At 37.8% G+C, this 17,965-nt stretch overlaps 1 protein-coding gene across 1 annotated transcript; it reads left to right on the plus strand.

Moving 5' to 3' along the window:
• The first annotated feature begins 2,424 nt into the window (after window positions 1-2,424).
• LOC121425170 (UV-stimulated scaffold protein A-like) lies at window positions 2,425-17,716 on the plus strand. Its single transcript, XM_041621171.1, has 15 exons — window positions 2,425-2,498; window positions 5,622-5,799; window positions 6,319-6,409; window positions 6,973-7,212; window positions 8,457-8,577; window positions 9,000-9,701; window positions 10,311-10,423; window positions 10,816-11,116; window positions 11,587-11,755; window positions 12,423-12,575; window positions 14,038-14,098; window positions 15,250-15,372; window positions 15,938-16,031; window positions 16,468-16,690; window positions 17,304-17,716. Exons 2-15 carry the CDS (start codon window positions 5,669-5,671, stop codon window positions 17,395-17,397), a joined length of 2,616 nt encoding a protein of 871 aa, XP_041477105.1. The 5' UTR covers window positions 2,425-2,498; window positions 5,622-5,668; the 3' UTR covers window positions 17,398-17,716.
• The last annotated feature ends 249 nt before the right edge of the window (window positions 17,717-17,965 follow it).

Consider the following 17,965-nt stretch of genomic DNA (forward strand, 5'->3'; position numbering starts at 1 on the left):
TTTTTGTTCCCAATTCCCCGCTTCCATAAAAAAATACCCCCCCCCTTCACGAAAGTGTATTTAATTTATGATAAAAGTGCATTTTCAAAAGTCATTGGAATCACTCATTCATAAACTAAGCTCGCATGATAGGCCTAACCTTTTCAAAAAGCTAAACGTACCGGATTTTAATATAGTTTGAGCGCGGGAACTATATAGCGGATCGCGCGCGATTGTCATTTTTAATTAATGCAAAATTAATATGCCACTTAGATAGTATTTAAATACACACACATCAGGGTGACCAGACGTCCCGTATTTTCCGGGATTGTCCCGTATTTTGCTCCTGTGTCCCGGCGTCCCGACAAACCCTTCCCGGGACGCCTATTTGTCCCGTATTTCAGAATATTGAACAAAATGTAGTTAATACATTTAAAAGTGACGAACTTTCATTAAAAAACCAACAGCTGACGAAGCAGGGACAATAATTAAATTGATATTTACTGTAAACTTTTGCAAGTTCTGCGGTGATTTCTTGCTAACCCAATGCATTGCAAACGAACTGGTCTCCTGCCTATGTGTGGCAGGCTACTAGCTAGACATGTAGGATCGAAACAAATTCTCAATGGTGAAACAGTCTCACATGATAAACAGTTTTTCCACCAAAATAATCACAAAATCGGCGGGAAATTCTTATAATTATGCTATGGATTCTAAGATTAATGATTTGGAGATGTAATTGGAGGAACAAGTTATTGAGTTTTTATAGATCTAGTTGTTTCAGCTTTCGTTTTGAATCTTGGTGTGCACGCGATGCCGCGATGTAGTTTTAAGTTTAACAATAATGTTTCACTTTGAAATTTTATTCATTTCTAAAACATTTTATTTTTTAAATTTTAAAAATACATTTAAAAAACACCAAATGAAATTATGATTTTTATTAGATGACTGGATTTTTTTTGTTTACTTGAATTTTGAACTTTTCCCTTTTTCTTTCTTTTCATATATACCCTATCCTTTCTGCTTGCCCTTTTTTGTTCCATCTATCTTTATTTCCAATACCATACTTTATCCGTATTATTTATTTTGTAATTATCTGTGTTATTGTTTGAATATTTTTTGTGTCTTTATTAATTTGAATACATCGCACTTCGGCCTTAGCCGTGATGATGTCTTGATTTTTATTAATAAACCATTTATCTATATATTAGTTTTCTATCTTTCTTTCCTAGACATTTTCTTTTCTCTCTCTGTTCATTTTTCTTTCTTTCCTTCTTTCTCTTACTTTCCTTCTTTATCAAATATCCCTTTTTATTTCCTTCATTCTTTCTTTCCATATAATTACCTTGGCTTCCTTCTCTCTTCGTCTCCTGTTTCTTTTCGTTCTTTCGCTCCTTCCATTATTTTCTCTTTTTTTTCGTTCTCTCCTCCCTTCATTCTTCCCTTCCACTCTTTCTTCCTTTCTTTATTTTCCCCTTCTTATTCTTTTCCCTTATTCTTTCTTTCTTTCTTTCTTTTGTTTCTATCTTTCCCTTCCTTCTATTTTCTTTTTTCTTTCTTTCAAAGAATGAAGGAAACATGTTTATTTCCTTCATTATCTCTTTCCTCCTTCTTTTTCTTACCCTTTTCCCCTTTAATTCTCTCCTTTATTTTGTCTTTCAGACATTTACTCATCTCCCCTTCTTTTCTTTCTTTCTTTCTTTTTTTTTCTTTCTTTCTATATTCATTTCAAAGAATGACGGAAACTTTTTTTATCTCTTTTATTTCTTTCATCCTTCTTTTATTCTAACTTTCTGTTATTTTGTCTGTTTTCCTTTATTTTCTTTCCTTCTCAATCATCTCTTCTTTCTCTCCTTCATTCTTTCGTTCACCTTCCCTTCCAATTATTTATATTTTTTTCACAAGTCTAACACTTTGTGTGGGCTTCTTTGTTGATCTTCGTTTGTCAATTGTCCCGTATTTCATTTTGTGAAATCTGGTCACCCTGACACACATAGCTTTTTTCTATGTTAACAGTGTGTGTGGGGGGTGATTGTACATGCCACCCCCTCCTAAATTTTGGGGCGGGGGTGTTCCCCCCCCCCCCCTCCGAATACGTCGGTGGTTGCAACCTGTGGTTGTAATAATGGGAGCGTTTAGTCTACAAGTTAGTCTTGATTTCATATACCGGTACTTCATGTTGGATAATCTAGTAACACGTTTCGTCCAGGTCCAGCCGGCCAGGCCAGACGCAAGCCCCTGGCCCTGCCCCCCAAAAATTAAGACAACTCTGTAACAATAGTGGTCTGTTCGGCTAAAATGTGTATTTATGCATGAACGGTACGACGCCACAGGTCTTGTCAAGATGAACCCAGCCTGTAAATTTAGACTACCGCTAGCTGTACGTACGTACGTACGGTCGTATGTATACGCATACTATACCGGTATAATACGGTACGTTTTGCAGGCAGAGGAAAAAAATCATTTGGCAGCAACGTCGAGTCTAATCCTAAGTGAAGATTTTTAGCATTTATGTAATGGTAAGGAAAATATTCATAATATAAATAATTTAATATGGATGAGTAACAATTTCCCGTCTAATAAAGCTCATGAACATTATTTTTTAACCTCAAATCGCTAATGTTTTTGTTTGAAATATAGCAGTAGTTAGTTAGTCTGAGTGTGATTGTGCGTGTGGCCCATATGTTCATTTTTCTGTTATCTCTGACTCAGTCTAAGTATATACTATATGGCAGTGTATCCTAATTCCTATTGCCGGACGCATTAATTTCAGTGCTTTAAAATTGCAACTAGAGGAAATACAATCAAGAAAAATTCGCACTTGCTATTCCAAATATTGTGAAATTATTATTAATATGATAAAATTATTCTATATTTACCAACCATTTCTTTGCATCGCACTTGCCGCGCCGCATACCCCTAAAAAAAAACAATTATTTTCGTGCTCGACAAATTACATCATGATTCCGGACACGCGCCGGACGGGTAAAGATATCCTTGATTATAATGATGTACGAACAAATGTGATTTTTTTCTTCTGAAATCATATCATGAGTAAATTCCAAGTTTTTTTTTATATCGAATCTGGGCAATCCTGTATTTTAGGGGTATAGATTATTTTAGGTTGCTAACTTCAGGCAACAGCTCCACGACCGGTGTTAACGGTCGGTAGTTCAGTAGTGCGTACGTACGTGCTGGGTATGGCGGGCCGTTAATGCCATTATCAGGATGAAGATTATTATTTCTTCATTCTATAACCCCCCCCGCCATGACAAGTAACGCTGATTACTGTTGGTTTGATATATACCATTATACTCTTCACCTTCACCCATAAGTGCTCAGATATACCCCCTATTAATTATGCCCCAAATAATGAAACCCCCTAAAAGTAAAACCAAGGCGTGCTGCATGGCATTATATTTCTTCATTGCATACCCCCCCCCGGCCCGGCCATGAATAGTCTCCCGGGTCACGTGACACCCCAACGGCTTAAGGTAGACCGTTATTCTATACCACCCCCCCTGGCCCCTATATATCGCATGATACTCTATTGGTAAATACAACATCTACTACATGTAGGCGTGTAGCTGTATACTACTAGTAGTCCTATAATAATGGCATTAACGGCCCGCCATACCCGGCACGTATGTAAGCACTAGTACTGAACTACTGTTAACAGCGGTCGTGGAGCTGTTGCCTGAAGTTAGCAACCTAAAATAATTTAGACCCCTAAAATACAGGATTGCCCGAATCTGAGCAGATGTTGGTAATATTAATAAATTTGTGTTTGATAACTTATTTATTATTTTCTTTTAGCTGCATGTTCCATTGCACTTTCCAATATTATGTGGTTCTTATCGTGACACTCATCAAGTTCTATCGATGCGCTAGCTGCTGATCAACGGCTCTACTCACGGTAAACCTCGCGCACAGGTACCTTGAGAACTAGTCGTCGATGATCGCCCACAATACACCACACCTCTTCATTTGATCGAAGGAGCGGACGAGATTGAAATTCTGCAAATTAGGCCCATATTTCAGTTAGAAAATATATCAATTGTTAATGCAAAACTATGTTATATGATATTTTAAGCATTTTCTGTCATTTTAGAGATAAATAAGGTAAATGTTGGACTTTTTCGCCTTGTTTTTGCAATCTTGTTCTATGTATTGCTCTGTGAAATTGAATTGCAGAAGTCTTACGGTACGATATTGTTTTCAAATGCAGTAATATGCGTGTCCGGAATCATTATAGTGTCCGGTAATACAATACGTGACTATATATCCTTTTCAGTAAGGGACCCTTACTGAAAATTTGATTGGTCGAGAGCCCTTCTTGTGACTAACCATAATTTCACCAGAAAAACAAAATTCATCGGAGATAAAAATAGTTTGTGATGTCAGAGTAGCCAGGACTCAGGCTCCTAACCTTAGAGTGGACTAGAGTAAGAATCATAAATGTATGCTTACTTTCCATGGAGCCAGGGATTGCAAAAAAACTGAAACTTCCCCCCCCCCCCGAAATTTCTACTTTCCTTCTAAAACATTCCCTAGCCCTAATAAATCATGTAAATGGGATACAACTTAATTTCTGACATTTCTACGATATTGATTTTGTTTTTAAACAAGAATTCATAAAAAAAACAAGAAAAATATGAAAAGATGGGGAAAACTTGCCACCGTGCTTACATCGCCATCTTGATTTCTTTCTCTTTCGCTATAGCTAAAGCACGCATATCGCGATAGCTTGTAAAGTTTGTAAACAAAGTGCGTAGCTTTACATTGTAGGTCCCCCATCATATATTATAAGACTTGGACTTGGATTCTTGGATTTTTGTAAATGTAAAAACAAAAGGGATGGGGTAAAAGAGAGCATTATTTTGATCGATATTGTTGAATGTTCTATATTATTATTCTGCTCTATTTTGCAATTTGTAAAAATAGAAATTTTGGATTTTAGTTCATGTTAAAAGGGGAAGTTTAGCCTGACAAAGTAGATCTAACGTTAGGTCTAATCTAAAGTTAGTATACTATACTAACCTTACACTAGTGTGAGTGGGTCTAGCGTTAGGCTTATAGTTAGCAGAAAAAATAATAAAAAATATTAGTGCAGGTTTTAATTAAGGAAAGTTCATCAAAAAATAAAAGAGTTATTTGAGTCTTGATTTGTGACGTCATATGCAACAGGGTGCAACATAAGCGCTTGCCAGATTGCCCGCAGCAAGTAAAAGTTAGAGTTGGGCAAGTGTTTTGAAATAAAGACAAACACTACTTGCAATTCTTAATATTCACTAACAAACAAAGTGCGACACTAACCATATTTCAAATGATTTTGATGAAAAAGCAAGCAGTAATGGAAATATACTTGCCTTACCCGTCAAAATATTTCTGTTCAGTTCTTGATTTTCTGTAAGCTCTAAATGTCTCTACTCTCTAGTCTTGAAGAGTGCCTTGAGCACTCTACAGACTGGATTCGGTGCAATAGAAATCTGAGTAATTATTATTGTCATTATATATTGTTTAACACAGAGTAGGCTTCCATTCCCACCATTTTCAAATTTGATGAAAAGTCCATGTATTGTGTTACCAATGATACTTATCAAAATTAAATGCATTCTCTCGTATTGTGTATCCCCTACTAGACTCCTGTACCAGTCTGTTGATGCAACCAAGACAGTGGCAGTGAGAAATGGCTGGTGTCAGTGGTTCTTTAGACCATGAGGTCTGCAAGGAGATGGCTGACTTGATTGAGACTCTAACCACATCAGGAAAACCTGCTCTTGATCAGGATGTAATGAAACAGCTCAAGAAAATCTGCAAGTATGTTCTCCAATAAAGCTTATTAATTTATTGACTACAGAATTGTGTAATTCCCATAGAATTTGTACCGGCACCACCTGGTACTAGTAGGTAAATGGTTAAGTATTTTATCTGATGAACGATGATGCTCTGTTAATCCGATCAAATCTATAAAATCTTTGGTATACATGTACCAAGTACTTTTCCTTGCACTTACAGAGCACTTTACATTTTGCTCCACTAAATTTACAAAATCACTGACTCTGCCCCCCCCCCCATGACATAAGATTGTCTGGTGAATGTGGTGATAAATGCAATCATTTGAGTTAGAGGTGCTGCAGATCACCATTTATGTGTGTGTTAGTGCTGAATACAATTATTGTGGTTGTTATAGAGTACAAATATAATCAAACTGTAAATGCAGTGTTTCCTTTCTAATGTGAACCAGAGTTGACAGAAGTGAGCCAATATTGGTGACTGTAGTTGACCATATTGAGTAAATGGTTGATCGATTTGAGGTAATTTTCTTGTGTGTTTCAGGGTATCAGATGCCTATGTTGAGCATTGCTTCCATCTCGTCATAAGCCAGCTTGAAGAGGAGCATTCAGAGATCAGACTATCAGCATTCCAGGTTTGTATTCTCTTCTTTAAATTTCACCATCGAGACATCAATCCAATTCATCATCTACATCAAGGTTCAACACTAACTTTTTTGCTTGGTGGCCTGAAAGCCAAATTTAGTGGCCCTAAAACAATAGAAAACATTACAATTTATCAAAAACTTTGGTAGCCTGACTGGGCCACCAATTGCAGGCTTTTAGAGAATTTTGTGGCCCCACTCTCATTTTAGGTTGCCCCGGGCCACTGGGCCACTGCTATTGTCGAGCCCTGTATACATGATAACAGAATTAATGAAATATTCCATCTTGGTCAAGGCTTTGGAGAGCCAAACTCTTCAGTGATACAAAATCTTATATTACCGTACCTATTTGGCAATGGGCAATTGCAACTGATTAACTTCCTTGTCCATTCAACTCCCATGTTTCTCCACTCCTACCTTACTTCTAACCTGCCCAACAAGTTTTCAAATGAGCTATAAAACAGAAATAAATCATTTTGATATGGTCCAATACTCGTTAACAAAGAGGATACAATGCTTTATTATCTCTAATTAAATAAAGTCTCAATCTTTAGGTCATCAATGAGCTTTTCAGTCGATCCCATCGGTTCCGCGAGCTCGTTGTGGCTGACATGCAGGATTACATGGAGCTAACCATAGGGACCAATGTGGACCTTCCTCTGCCGCCTCCTAAGCCTGCTGCTATTCTCCTCAAGGAGCATGCTCTCAGGGCCATGCAGGAGTGGCATAACAAGTTTGGCAAGGCGTACAAGAAGCTAGGTCTGGGATACACCTACCTCAAGAACTGTAAGAAGGTGAGTTCCAATTCCACTTGATTTGATCTCCAGGCTCTTTTTAATGTAGTGTTGCATCCCTGAAATTGCAAGTTACTAGAGTTGTGAGCAGAATAATGAGTTCAGCAAGTTGTAAAAGAAACTAGGTCTACCTATCATTTAAACTTTTGAATGTATCTGTCTCTTTTAAAAGCCTGTTTCTGTGTTCCTGAATACAGGACTTAACAAATTTAGATAGGCTTGCAAGATGGTGGGTCTGTTATTTGTACACTATTATGATTTTACTCTCATTTTAGACGTCCTGGTCCCTTGTAGTGCTGGTGCTACAATGGTATTCCTGTGTGGCCACATCATTCATGCAGGCCTGTGAAATCTCCGCTATTTAGCGGAAATCCGCTATTTTCATTTTTCAGACCGATTTCAATTTCCGCTTTTTTCCTGTGTTCCATTTCCGTTTTTTCTTAGTCAAAATTCCGCAATTTTATCCAAAACGGCCGAAAAACAAGTCTAGGTAAATGGATGCGAGCAGAATGTGCGTGTTGTGAATATACACGTTACGGGGCCTTGTATTTTGCCTTCGCGAAGTTTCAAATGAAACTGCTGCGGATCCATAGAGATACATCTCTATGTGCGGATCACACCATGCACCGTTGCCGTTGTTGGCATTCAAGCGCAAAGCAGCAGCTCAAATCGCGGTATTTTGCGACTGGTAAATACGTCTGTAAGGATGATGACGTCATTCAAGATGGAAACTTACGTTGACCAACGAAAGGATCGAAGATGACGATGTTTCGAGCATTATTTCAAAGGAATTAGCGGTAACTGCGGTCTAAGGTACGATATTTCTGAATTTTAAACATTTTTTTCGTAAATATGGATGTGAATATGGATGTGAATATGGATGTAAATATGGATTTTTCATAATGTGACATTTTATGTAAAAAAAAAAAACGATCGGAAAATCAGGTTTCCACTGTTATATCTAACGTTACTGCTAAAATACGTTGATTGTACTTACGGGCCTCCAAGCTCTTCAGTCTATGTATTGGTGAGTGAGCCAACGTAGTTCAGCGGAATTTTTCCGCTATTTTTTTGAAACCCCACTCACAGGCCTGTTCATGAGAGTCTTAATATTGTTAAGACCTGATAGTTACGTGGCCTAGGATTACAAACCATAAAGAATAATTGTTATATCAAATTTATGTTCATTCCTTATAAATTATATTGCTACCTATAAATACTTATTGTACTTATTTTGATGATAGGTTGATTTTGTGAATATACAAGCAAGATCTGATGCAGAGAGACGACGAACAGAAGAGAGACAAAGACGTCTGCAGCAGGCCCAACAACAGAAGCTGAATAAAGTCACTGAAGAAATGAATGGTTAGCAAGAGTTGTATTTACAGACTTAATCGTTCTTTTGCTTAACATTTCAATGAAAGTGAAAATAAAGAGAGTTTGCTCTTATTTTCTGAGTGAATGTTGAAATATGAAGTACTTGCTCTATTTTTTTTTCATTTTATCCAATTTCATTTCATTTTTAATTGTTTGGGGGCAAATAAAGCAGAACTTGGGCATGTTGTGGTTGAAAGATGTAAAACATGAGTGCCATGTGGAGCACAGGACTACATACCTAGCATACTTACTGGTACAGAGGGGTAAACTCTCTCTTATTTTGGATCTCATTTTCCCTACGAACATCAATCAATCTATTTTTTATATTCATCCATCTATCCATCTGATCTATGTATTACCTAAATATTTGCCTAATTGCCAGCATTTTGCCCCCCCCCTTAATATCCAAGAAATCATCCCAGAGATTCAGGAGAGTTTGACGCAATGTGAAAACTGCTTCCAGCTCTTGCTTCCCAACATGACCTTAGATGACCTCGACCATGATGTCTCCATGGCAACAACCTCCAGTCAATCCCAAAGCAAGAACACATCAAAGCCACTGCCAAAACAAGAACATAAAGAAGAGAAATTGGTGAGCACACAGCAGTCAGAAGCGGAAAACGATTCTGGCAGGACGAAAGATAGATTACTACATAATCCAAAGACCATCAAAGATGTTAAGAGTGAGTCAGACCAAAACTGTGGGCAAAGATCACCAGTACCAACATCAAAGAAAAGCATATTTGACATAGAGGATGAGGAAGGGGAGGACCATTTGACAAGAGATGAACCGTCTTGTTTATCAGGAGAGATTGTGGTAGATAGAAGAACTAAAGAAAGGAAAGAAGACTCGTCGCAGCCGTGTGGTAGCAGTGGAAACAATGATGAACGAAACCCTGTGGAGGAAAGAACTAAGCAATCTTTAGGAGAAAGTGAAATCTGTTTGAGTGATGGTAAGCAGAGCAAAGATGATGGTGATGAAGGAGAAGATGAAAGTGAGGAGGACAATAATGAGATGGAGGATGATGTTGGTGTGGAGAGAAGGAGCCTTCTCCAGCAGCATGGTCTCCCATCATGGACGAGTATCAATATTGATATCAGTTTGGGGACTGGTAAGTAAGGAACCGTATAGAACGGTTGGTAAAAAATTGACTGGGAAAAAAAAGAGGGTTTTGTTATTACTATTAATTACATTTATTATTGAATTTATTTTAAGTTGAATAATTGCCCAAGTTGGCACAATTTCGTCGGTCTAGATTAATTTAACTCTGGATTATTTTCACTGTATTTTATGACTTTTATATCACATTTATATATCTGTATTGCATTGATGGCAACCATTGTGTACATTTAGTATCATCTAGTGATGAGTAAACATGTTTTCTCATCTCAATGTCACTTTTTTCCTGTTTACAATGGAAGTAGCAGATTATCTTTTAAGCAGTTTCCGTTTGAATTGGTATTAATAATGAAAACTGAACATTTTTCATATAAAATGGGGCAATTATGTTTTGAAGGGAGCTGCTTAGTTCAGGCTGTAAGTCCATTTTATAGGCCTACAGCATGTTACAAAATTGTGGTCTCTGGATACTGTTTGATACTATACTTTGTATTGCACAGAGTGTACTCCCTTTGTAGCATCCCTTGTCATATCATTGGTAAATTTCTACATGCTATAATCTCTAAAGTAATATGAATACAAATTGAAATTGCTATTACAGAGGGAGTGAATATCAAAGAAGATGAAGATAATACTGATGTCCTTCAGAGTCTTGAAGACCAGCAACGTCTCTTGACCACCAGGTATCTGACCAAACTCAATGGCTGGACAGAGGTAGGTACATACATTCTTTATTGAGGGTTAGATTCTGTACATATTCCACTTTTCAGGCAAACGTCCGGGAGCCATTTTATCAACATTTCTCATCTGATGCATTGCCAGTATTTCCTTAGTATTAATTGGTTTAGAAGTGCAGGTGTAGTCCCCAGACACTGAAGATTTCACGGCTTTCCTTCTGATGAAGTAAAAAGAGCTTTGAGAATATTTAGAGTTATTGATACATGTATGTTGCAGCGAACACACTTTTCAAATATTTTCAAAGGTATCAAATATAAAGTCATAATAAATTAATGTGATGTATTTTTCAACTCAGAATAAGAGACACAGAGACAAAATGAATAGAATAAAACTGTTTTTGTTTTTCAAATACTTTTGTGTTTAAACAGACGCTGACAAAATTAGGGAAGTCTGATAAAGTCAAGCAGTTGATTGACCTCAAGAGAGAGATACAGGCCAAGCAGGACAAGTACAAGGATCTTCAAGTGAAGTGGACCCATTCACACAAGAAGAAATCTGCAGGAAAAGATAATCCAGGTTGCTCTGGTGTGAAAGAATCCAGGGGAGGATCAGGTGGAAGCAAGGGAGAGAACATTGATAGCGAAGATGAGGACAATGATGGTTTTGATGCAGTCCCAGACAAAGAAGGTTATGAGCCGGACATTCCACCAGAGCTTCGGGAAGAGTACGGTGAGTGACCTGGTCATCTGACGTTGACAATTGCTTCTGACCTGATATTGTGGAAGGGTTGTAGTGTAGTGGATCTGAATGTGATTCTTGCCTTTCAGTCTTAGGGTTGAGGGTCCAAATTCTTGCGACTGACTTCATCAAGAAATTCATCAAGATTGCACTGCATTTGATCCAGGTGTAATTAATGGTATCATACCTTGCAAGAATATTCTTTAATTATTGAGCATCAGGATTTTGGCCTGGCTATATAAAGTCAGATTAAGAAATTTTCCCTTCTCCATTCAAGTGTAGTGAACGGGTGCCCAAGAGAAAGAAATTCCTTGTATTCTTTATTTTCTGGTCAGGGTAACTATGCTGAAGACAGGATGGTAATATGCAATTCTTATAACATTTCTATCAAGTGTTATACATGCAGAAATATTGCATATTACTGTTTTATTATCATTATGACCTTTGCATGTTATTTGCAGGTTTAGATCCTCTCCCACTGCCATCGTCCAGCCAAGAAACAACTGTTGATTGGCATCCCATCAGAGACGCTGACAATGACATCCTTGACCCTGCATCTCAGGCAGGCAGTATTGCAGCCATGAAGGAGAAGCTCAAGAAGATAAGGGAAGGAACTAAGCCTCCTCCAGGGTAAGTTTAGAAGGGTTTCTTCTTGTTTTGTTTTTTTATGTCCGACAGGCGTCACTCCGACAACCATCAGTGTACAACTCTGATAGAGTTCCCATGCTTGTAATCTTTTGTTAAACTATCATTGGAAATGCATTCGAACACATGGTTGTGGAAAATGTAGTTATGAATTATGGTAATGTGACTAAAAATAGGAGTCTTGTAGTTACCCCTCCACCCTTCCCCCATCCATCATATTTTTCATAGGGCAATTCCATAAAATATGTACGTCCGACCCCCAAAATGTGGGACCTTCATGAAATTTTCTGTCTCTTATTTCTTGTTATGACAGTGAAATGCTCTTAAATGACCATGAGTTGGTCAGTTTATGAAGTGAAGTAAAACTTGAGAAAAATGGGGGTCGGATGTACAAAAAGGTTGATTATTTTATGGAATTGCCCTAGAACAAACTTTCTTTTTGAAAGTGTTTATCAGGTCCTTTAATCTAAATCTTTAAAATGATAAGCTGCTCTAATGATCATGCTGGTTAATTTCGTCTTCTCACTTGCATGTTTCTTGACATAATCTTGCATTGCCTTGCATAAAAAAGGTTATTGATTTTGACTCATGTTTAAATTGAGGGTACAATTCATTGGCCATATGGATAATAATTGTAATTTTCCATTAACAGGTATCATGTCATACCACCCAAGAAGTCCAAGCCTCTTTCTGAGGAGGAACGCAAAAGACAAGAGATGTTGAAGAGAGCCCCAGTGGTGCCCTTTGGGACTGATTTGGCTTTTTGGAAGAACCCGGAAGATATCAAAGCTCCTGTCATCCTGAGGTACAGTTGTGATTTCAAGTTTAGTGTTAATGTTGGCATATGTTTTTGTATTGAAAGCTTGATTTTGACTCTTTAATCTAACTCTAGCACTGAATGTAGGTTTGAAACTACTGATTTCAAGTATGCTGTTGGTGTTGAGAGAATCATAAGTCATGGATTTACTGATTAAGGAACAAATGGTAAAGGATATGTATGATGCAATACTTGCATATACAATATCCTCTTGATGGGCAAACTGGCGATTCATGAAGACTCTGCTGAAAAGAAAGGATTTTCTATTTCGGACAAGACATCTGAACGGATTATGGAATAAAGTAAAAAAATATTACTGTTGTGATGGTTGTTTTTTCCTTAATTTTTAGTTTGTGTTTTTTTTGTGTGTGTGATTCTTTGTTGTGGCCCAGTGGATTAGTCTCTGGACTTTGAAACAGAGGGTCAAATCCCAGCCATGGCTTAGTTTTCTTCAGTAAATGATTTATCCACATTGTGCTGCACTCAACCCATGTGAAGTAAATGGGTACCTGGTAGGAATTAATTCCTTGAAATGCATGTGTGGCTGTACGTAATGAAGGTCGCCACGCTTAACCGTATCTGGGCCGGGGTATTTTGGGAGTTCCTATGGCCGGGGGGGGCCTCCCAGGCCCCCCCCTAAGATCTCGGCTGTCGACCGCGCGATCGCGCCGAAAATTGGCACGCGGGTTGCCTCGGACATAATCTACAAGATTGTATAGTAATTTATTTCATGCGAATCGCTATTAAGTGATTATGCTAATTTATGCGTAATTAGTATGCGAAATCATACTTATTGCTCTAACTCCCTAAATAAAGCTCCAAATGTACTAATTTTTGGTATAGAAACTCTTTGTGGTGTCCTTAGCAAGTGTACATGAAGAAAATTGTGATATCAAATCATTTTCTTATGTATTATATTGTTTTTTGCAATTTCTTATGTATTTCTTTGTTTTTTTGACCTTTTGTTTTTCATTGTTTTTTCAATGAAATTTGTTGGGGACTCTTCTGTGATCATAAAAAGCATAAAATGAATACATTTAGACTAGCAAAACTAAAAATAATCATACATTTATGAACTTTGGTTGAAAACACAATTTGCATTGACTTTGTACACGAAATCACGTTTTTGAGCCATTTTCGGTCTGACATGCACTTACTCAATGTTGCATAATTTCGGAACCACTTACCCGGGTGACGCAAAATTGGACTCAAAAGTTGCGCAAGACTTGAAAGTAAAAAGTCAGCGAGTGGCGCGGTCAAAAAATTTCGCACAGCGAAAATATCGCGCGATTCGTTGAGGGGGGGGCCTCGGAGGCCCCCCCCCGGCCTAGATAGGGTTAAGCTGGGGTAATAGCATCCAAGTTCTTTGGAAGCTCATAGAGAATTTATAATCATAATGTGATATGCGCTATTCAAGAAGTGTTTATTATTATTATTTTATTTCTTTTAGAACTGATACAGATGCCAGAACCTGGATCGGAGCTGTTCAAGATGAAGAAATAGTACTAGAGGTATGTTATCGATCTTCCCTTTATTGTTTCATCTACAAAGTAGAATGAGACTACAAGTGCTGTTTTTCTTAGTGCAAACATAAAATAAACAAGGTTTAGCTTTTGAAATGTCATAACTTCATGAAATGTTCAAATAAGGGTAATCAATTTGTTTAACAAATTTTTCGACATTACTCCTATTTGTTTAAGATCAGTATGCTCGATCTGTATGAAAATCATAATTCATAAGTCAGAAAAAATTGGAACCAGCGGGATTCGAACCTGCCATCTACTGCTTTCCGGGCAGCGACTCAACCACCAGGCTATTCTGGTTCACGGTTAAGCCACGATGAACTGGAATTCAAATACCCTCGATCCTCTTCTTTCTGACTCATTACTATTCAAATGCCGTCCGCCGTGGACAATAGATAGTAAAGTAAGAGGCTTTTATAGGAGGAGATTATAATTTGTTTAACAAATTTTCGACATTACTCCTATTTGGGTAATCAAGTGTCACTTGTTGGTTTCATGACATTGCTTCGGCGACAATTGCCCTGGTATGAATTCCATAGACTAATCAAAAGACTAACTTCAACCCTAGATATAACACTATATTAACCTACCCACTAAACCTAACATAAAAGCCTAATGTGGAAGGGTCGTGGTGTACCGGTTCTGAATCTCTCCTTGCAACCAGAGGGTCATGTGTTCGGATCCCACCATGGCCTAGCATGAAAAGGCGTCAAGCCACTCTTCACCCAGGTGTTAAATGGGTACCTGGTAGGATGTGAAAGCCTATGTAGTATGCCGAGCAATTGAGTCTTGGAACTCTTGTTGGAATGCTCCCAAGAGAGTGGAGAAGGTGCATACATTGTATGCGGGCATGCAAGGATCCGATGACTCGGGTAATAGAATATCTGTAAAGCGCTAATAGCAACGCCATTCCGATGTATTATTAAACGCTATTTAAGAGCGGATTATTATCATTATTGCAACCCTGAATTGTAAGACAGGGGCCTTGATATGTTAGATTCACAAGTCATCATTCTATTGCAAATTTATGATCGATGTCTGCATTTGAATGTAATATAGTTATTCCCAACACCCCATTAGGCAAAGAGATCTTGTTATTTAATTGATTTTTTTTTATCATTGCTTTCATCAATCTCCAGTCGGCAAAGGACAATCTTAAAACCAGAGTGATGGGCTTCACAGGATCGTTTGAGCCAGTGAAGTGGAAATGCCGAGCACCCCTCCCCAATGGAACACTTTGTGAGAGGATGGATAGACAGAAGGTTTGTATGAGATGTGGTAAGAACAAGGAGGAGATGAAATTTTTGCCCTGTTATGATCAGTGGTAATGATAAGATGATTATTATTATACGGTTGGTAGTTGTTGCAATGAGGAAGATGGCAGTATGGATGGCTGTTTGCAAAGATGTTGAGGATGGGTGATGATGGGATGGTGATGAACATTATTTTGGTTGGTTGTAGTAAATGTAAAGAAGGTAATGTTTGTGGGGAAGGTGGCTCGGGTAGTAGTGATATTAATTATGGTGGTGGTGATGGTAATGGTGGTGATGATGATGATTGTGATGATGGTGGTGGTGGTGGTGATGGTGATGATGATGATGATGTTGACGACGGCGATGATAGTGTGGTAATGATGGTAATGGTGGTGGTGGTGATCGTGATGATGGTGATGATTATGATAATGGTGATGATGAAGATTATGATGATGATGACGATGGTGATAATGATGATCATGATGGTGATGATATTTGTAATGTGATAGTAATGAAGGCGTCATTGAGAAGAAAAAATATATTGTTTTTTTTATACTTGTTTTATTTGTTATAGTGTCCTTTCCATGGTAGAATCATTGCACGAGATGAGCATGGAAACCCTCAAGATGGCAGCTCAACTATGGTTAAAGAGGAAGAGACTGACAAAGGTGATTAACTCTTCAAGAGAATGATAGCTGTTAGAAAAGCTTGCATATGATGATAATACATGTGATAGAGATTCACTCTTCATTTTAAAGTTCAAATGATTTATCAAAAGGAAAGAGGGATTCAAATGAATATTCATGTAACATTACTTATTTTTCTAAAACAACCTTTTTTAAATTTAACATTAACACTGATATTCTTTGATTAATTAGAACACTACATAATGAGGTAATTCATGAGTTTTGCTTTTACGTTTCTGCATAGCAGTCGCATGTAGAGGAAAGAAAAATTTTGCCCCCCAAAATTTGAGAAAATCCCACCTCTTGGCAAAATTTGATATCTTTTGGCACTGCACATTTACAGAAAGAGCATCCTTTCATTGAATGTTTAGAAGTTTTTGTTGTTGAATCCTTATTTTCCATTTATTTCCATCTGCAGCTTGGCAAGACCCTGAGCTTCTCAGAGACATCGAGGGCGCTATAGGCCTTGACCTTGGCTCGGCATCATCTTCTGGAACAACGGGTCAGACGGGAAAAGGAGGGAAAGGAAAGGGAGGTGGAAAGAAAGGTAAAGGCAAGGCCAAGAAGTATCCAGGACTGACTGACATTAAAAAGATCAACAACACATCCAGGAAACGACTGGAGAAGATCGTCATGAACAGGTACACTTATTTGTTATTCAGTCAAATGTTTTTTTATGAGTCAAAACATAGCTTAAGACCAGACTCTGCACTCCTTATCTAACTAATAGGCCTATTCTGTTATATATAAACTATCAGTAGTAATTTCCTTTGGAGCTCCCAAATATGTGGTGAGGGATACATCTAGTTCGAGTTCTTGTTGTCGTTACCCAGCGTGTGGTATACCTCGAATATTAAAAAATATTTTTGGTTGTTTAGGAGAGCTAGAAAAATGATGAAATTTGCACTTCATAATCAGCTGAGCTTGCTAGCTCGATATTGTAGTTCTGAACAGCATTGCTGCGCTGTTACAGGAAGTGCATGTCCCCAAAAATTACCTTGGATACTGATATCGCCAAGTGTCCGCTTTATGCTGGATAAGGAGAATTCTCAGTTCCAAACACAGATTAATCAATGATATACTATTAGATGATTTTATATTTAATCATAAGTTAACTGGAGGGGGGGGAGTCAATTTGGCTCTCCCCCAAATTGACACAAGCATGGATAAAACTTATGATTAATATTTAAGTGTACTTCCTTGTTTTTGTGTGAGATCCATCAGTCAGTACTTTATTATTTTCTATCTTTGTAGGGGAGCTGTGAAGAGAGTAGCTGCTGCCATGAGCAAGGTCGATCAGAAGCGATACATGGACAAGTTTGGCAACAACTTTAACTATGCACTTTAATACCGTGATATAATAAAAATACAAGTGAATCTACTTAATGCATATCAGTTTGCATCACAAATCTGTATGCTTTGCAAGTCTGGTCTGAAAAATTCTTGGAAGAGAAATCAACATAAAGGTAGACTTATGCAGACTCAAATGTTGCTTTTTAGTTTATGCAGCTGTGTATCAACAAGCTATGATTATTTGTCTTACGATGGACCTATAACTCCCATTATTCAGGACTTGAACCTCAACCTGTGGATCTGGGCCCTGTCTTACAAAGAGTTGCAATCGATCAGATCAATGACAGCTATGGAAAGCCAGCAAAGTCAACATATGAAATGCATGTTTGTTCAAAAATTGTTCTAGATATGAATGTATATCCATAAAGTCATTGATTTATTGACAATTTGGTATGTTTTCCTTTGTTTCCAAAGGACATTTTCGAAATTTACTGTAGAAAAAATTATGACACCGATGGATTTCCATAGAGTTACGTTTGATGGGATCAATCGTAACTCTTTGTAAGACGGGGCCCTGCAGGTTGTAGCTTCCACATGTCCTAAGATACCAGACACCTAAGGAC

This window comes from Lytechinus variegatus, chromosome 12, assembly GCF_018143015.1.
Source record: "Lytechinus variegatus isolate NC3 chromosome 12, Lvar_3.0, whole genome shotgun sequence".
In the NCBI taxonomy this organism is placed as follows: Eukaryota; Metazoa; Echinodermata; class Echinoidea; order Temnopleuroida; family Toxopneustidae; genus Lytechinus; species Lytechinus variegatus.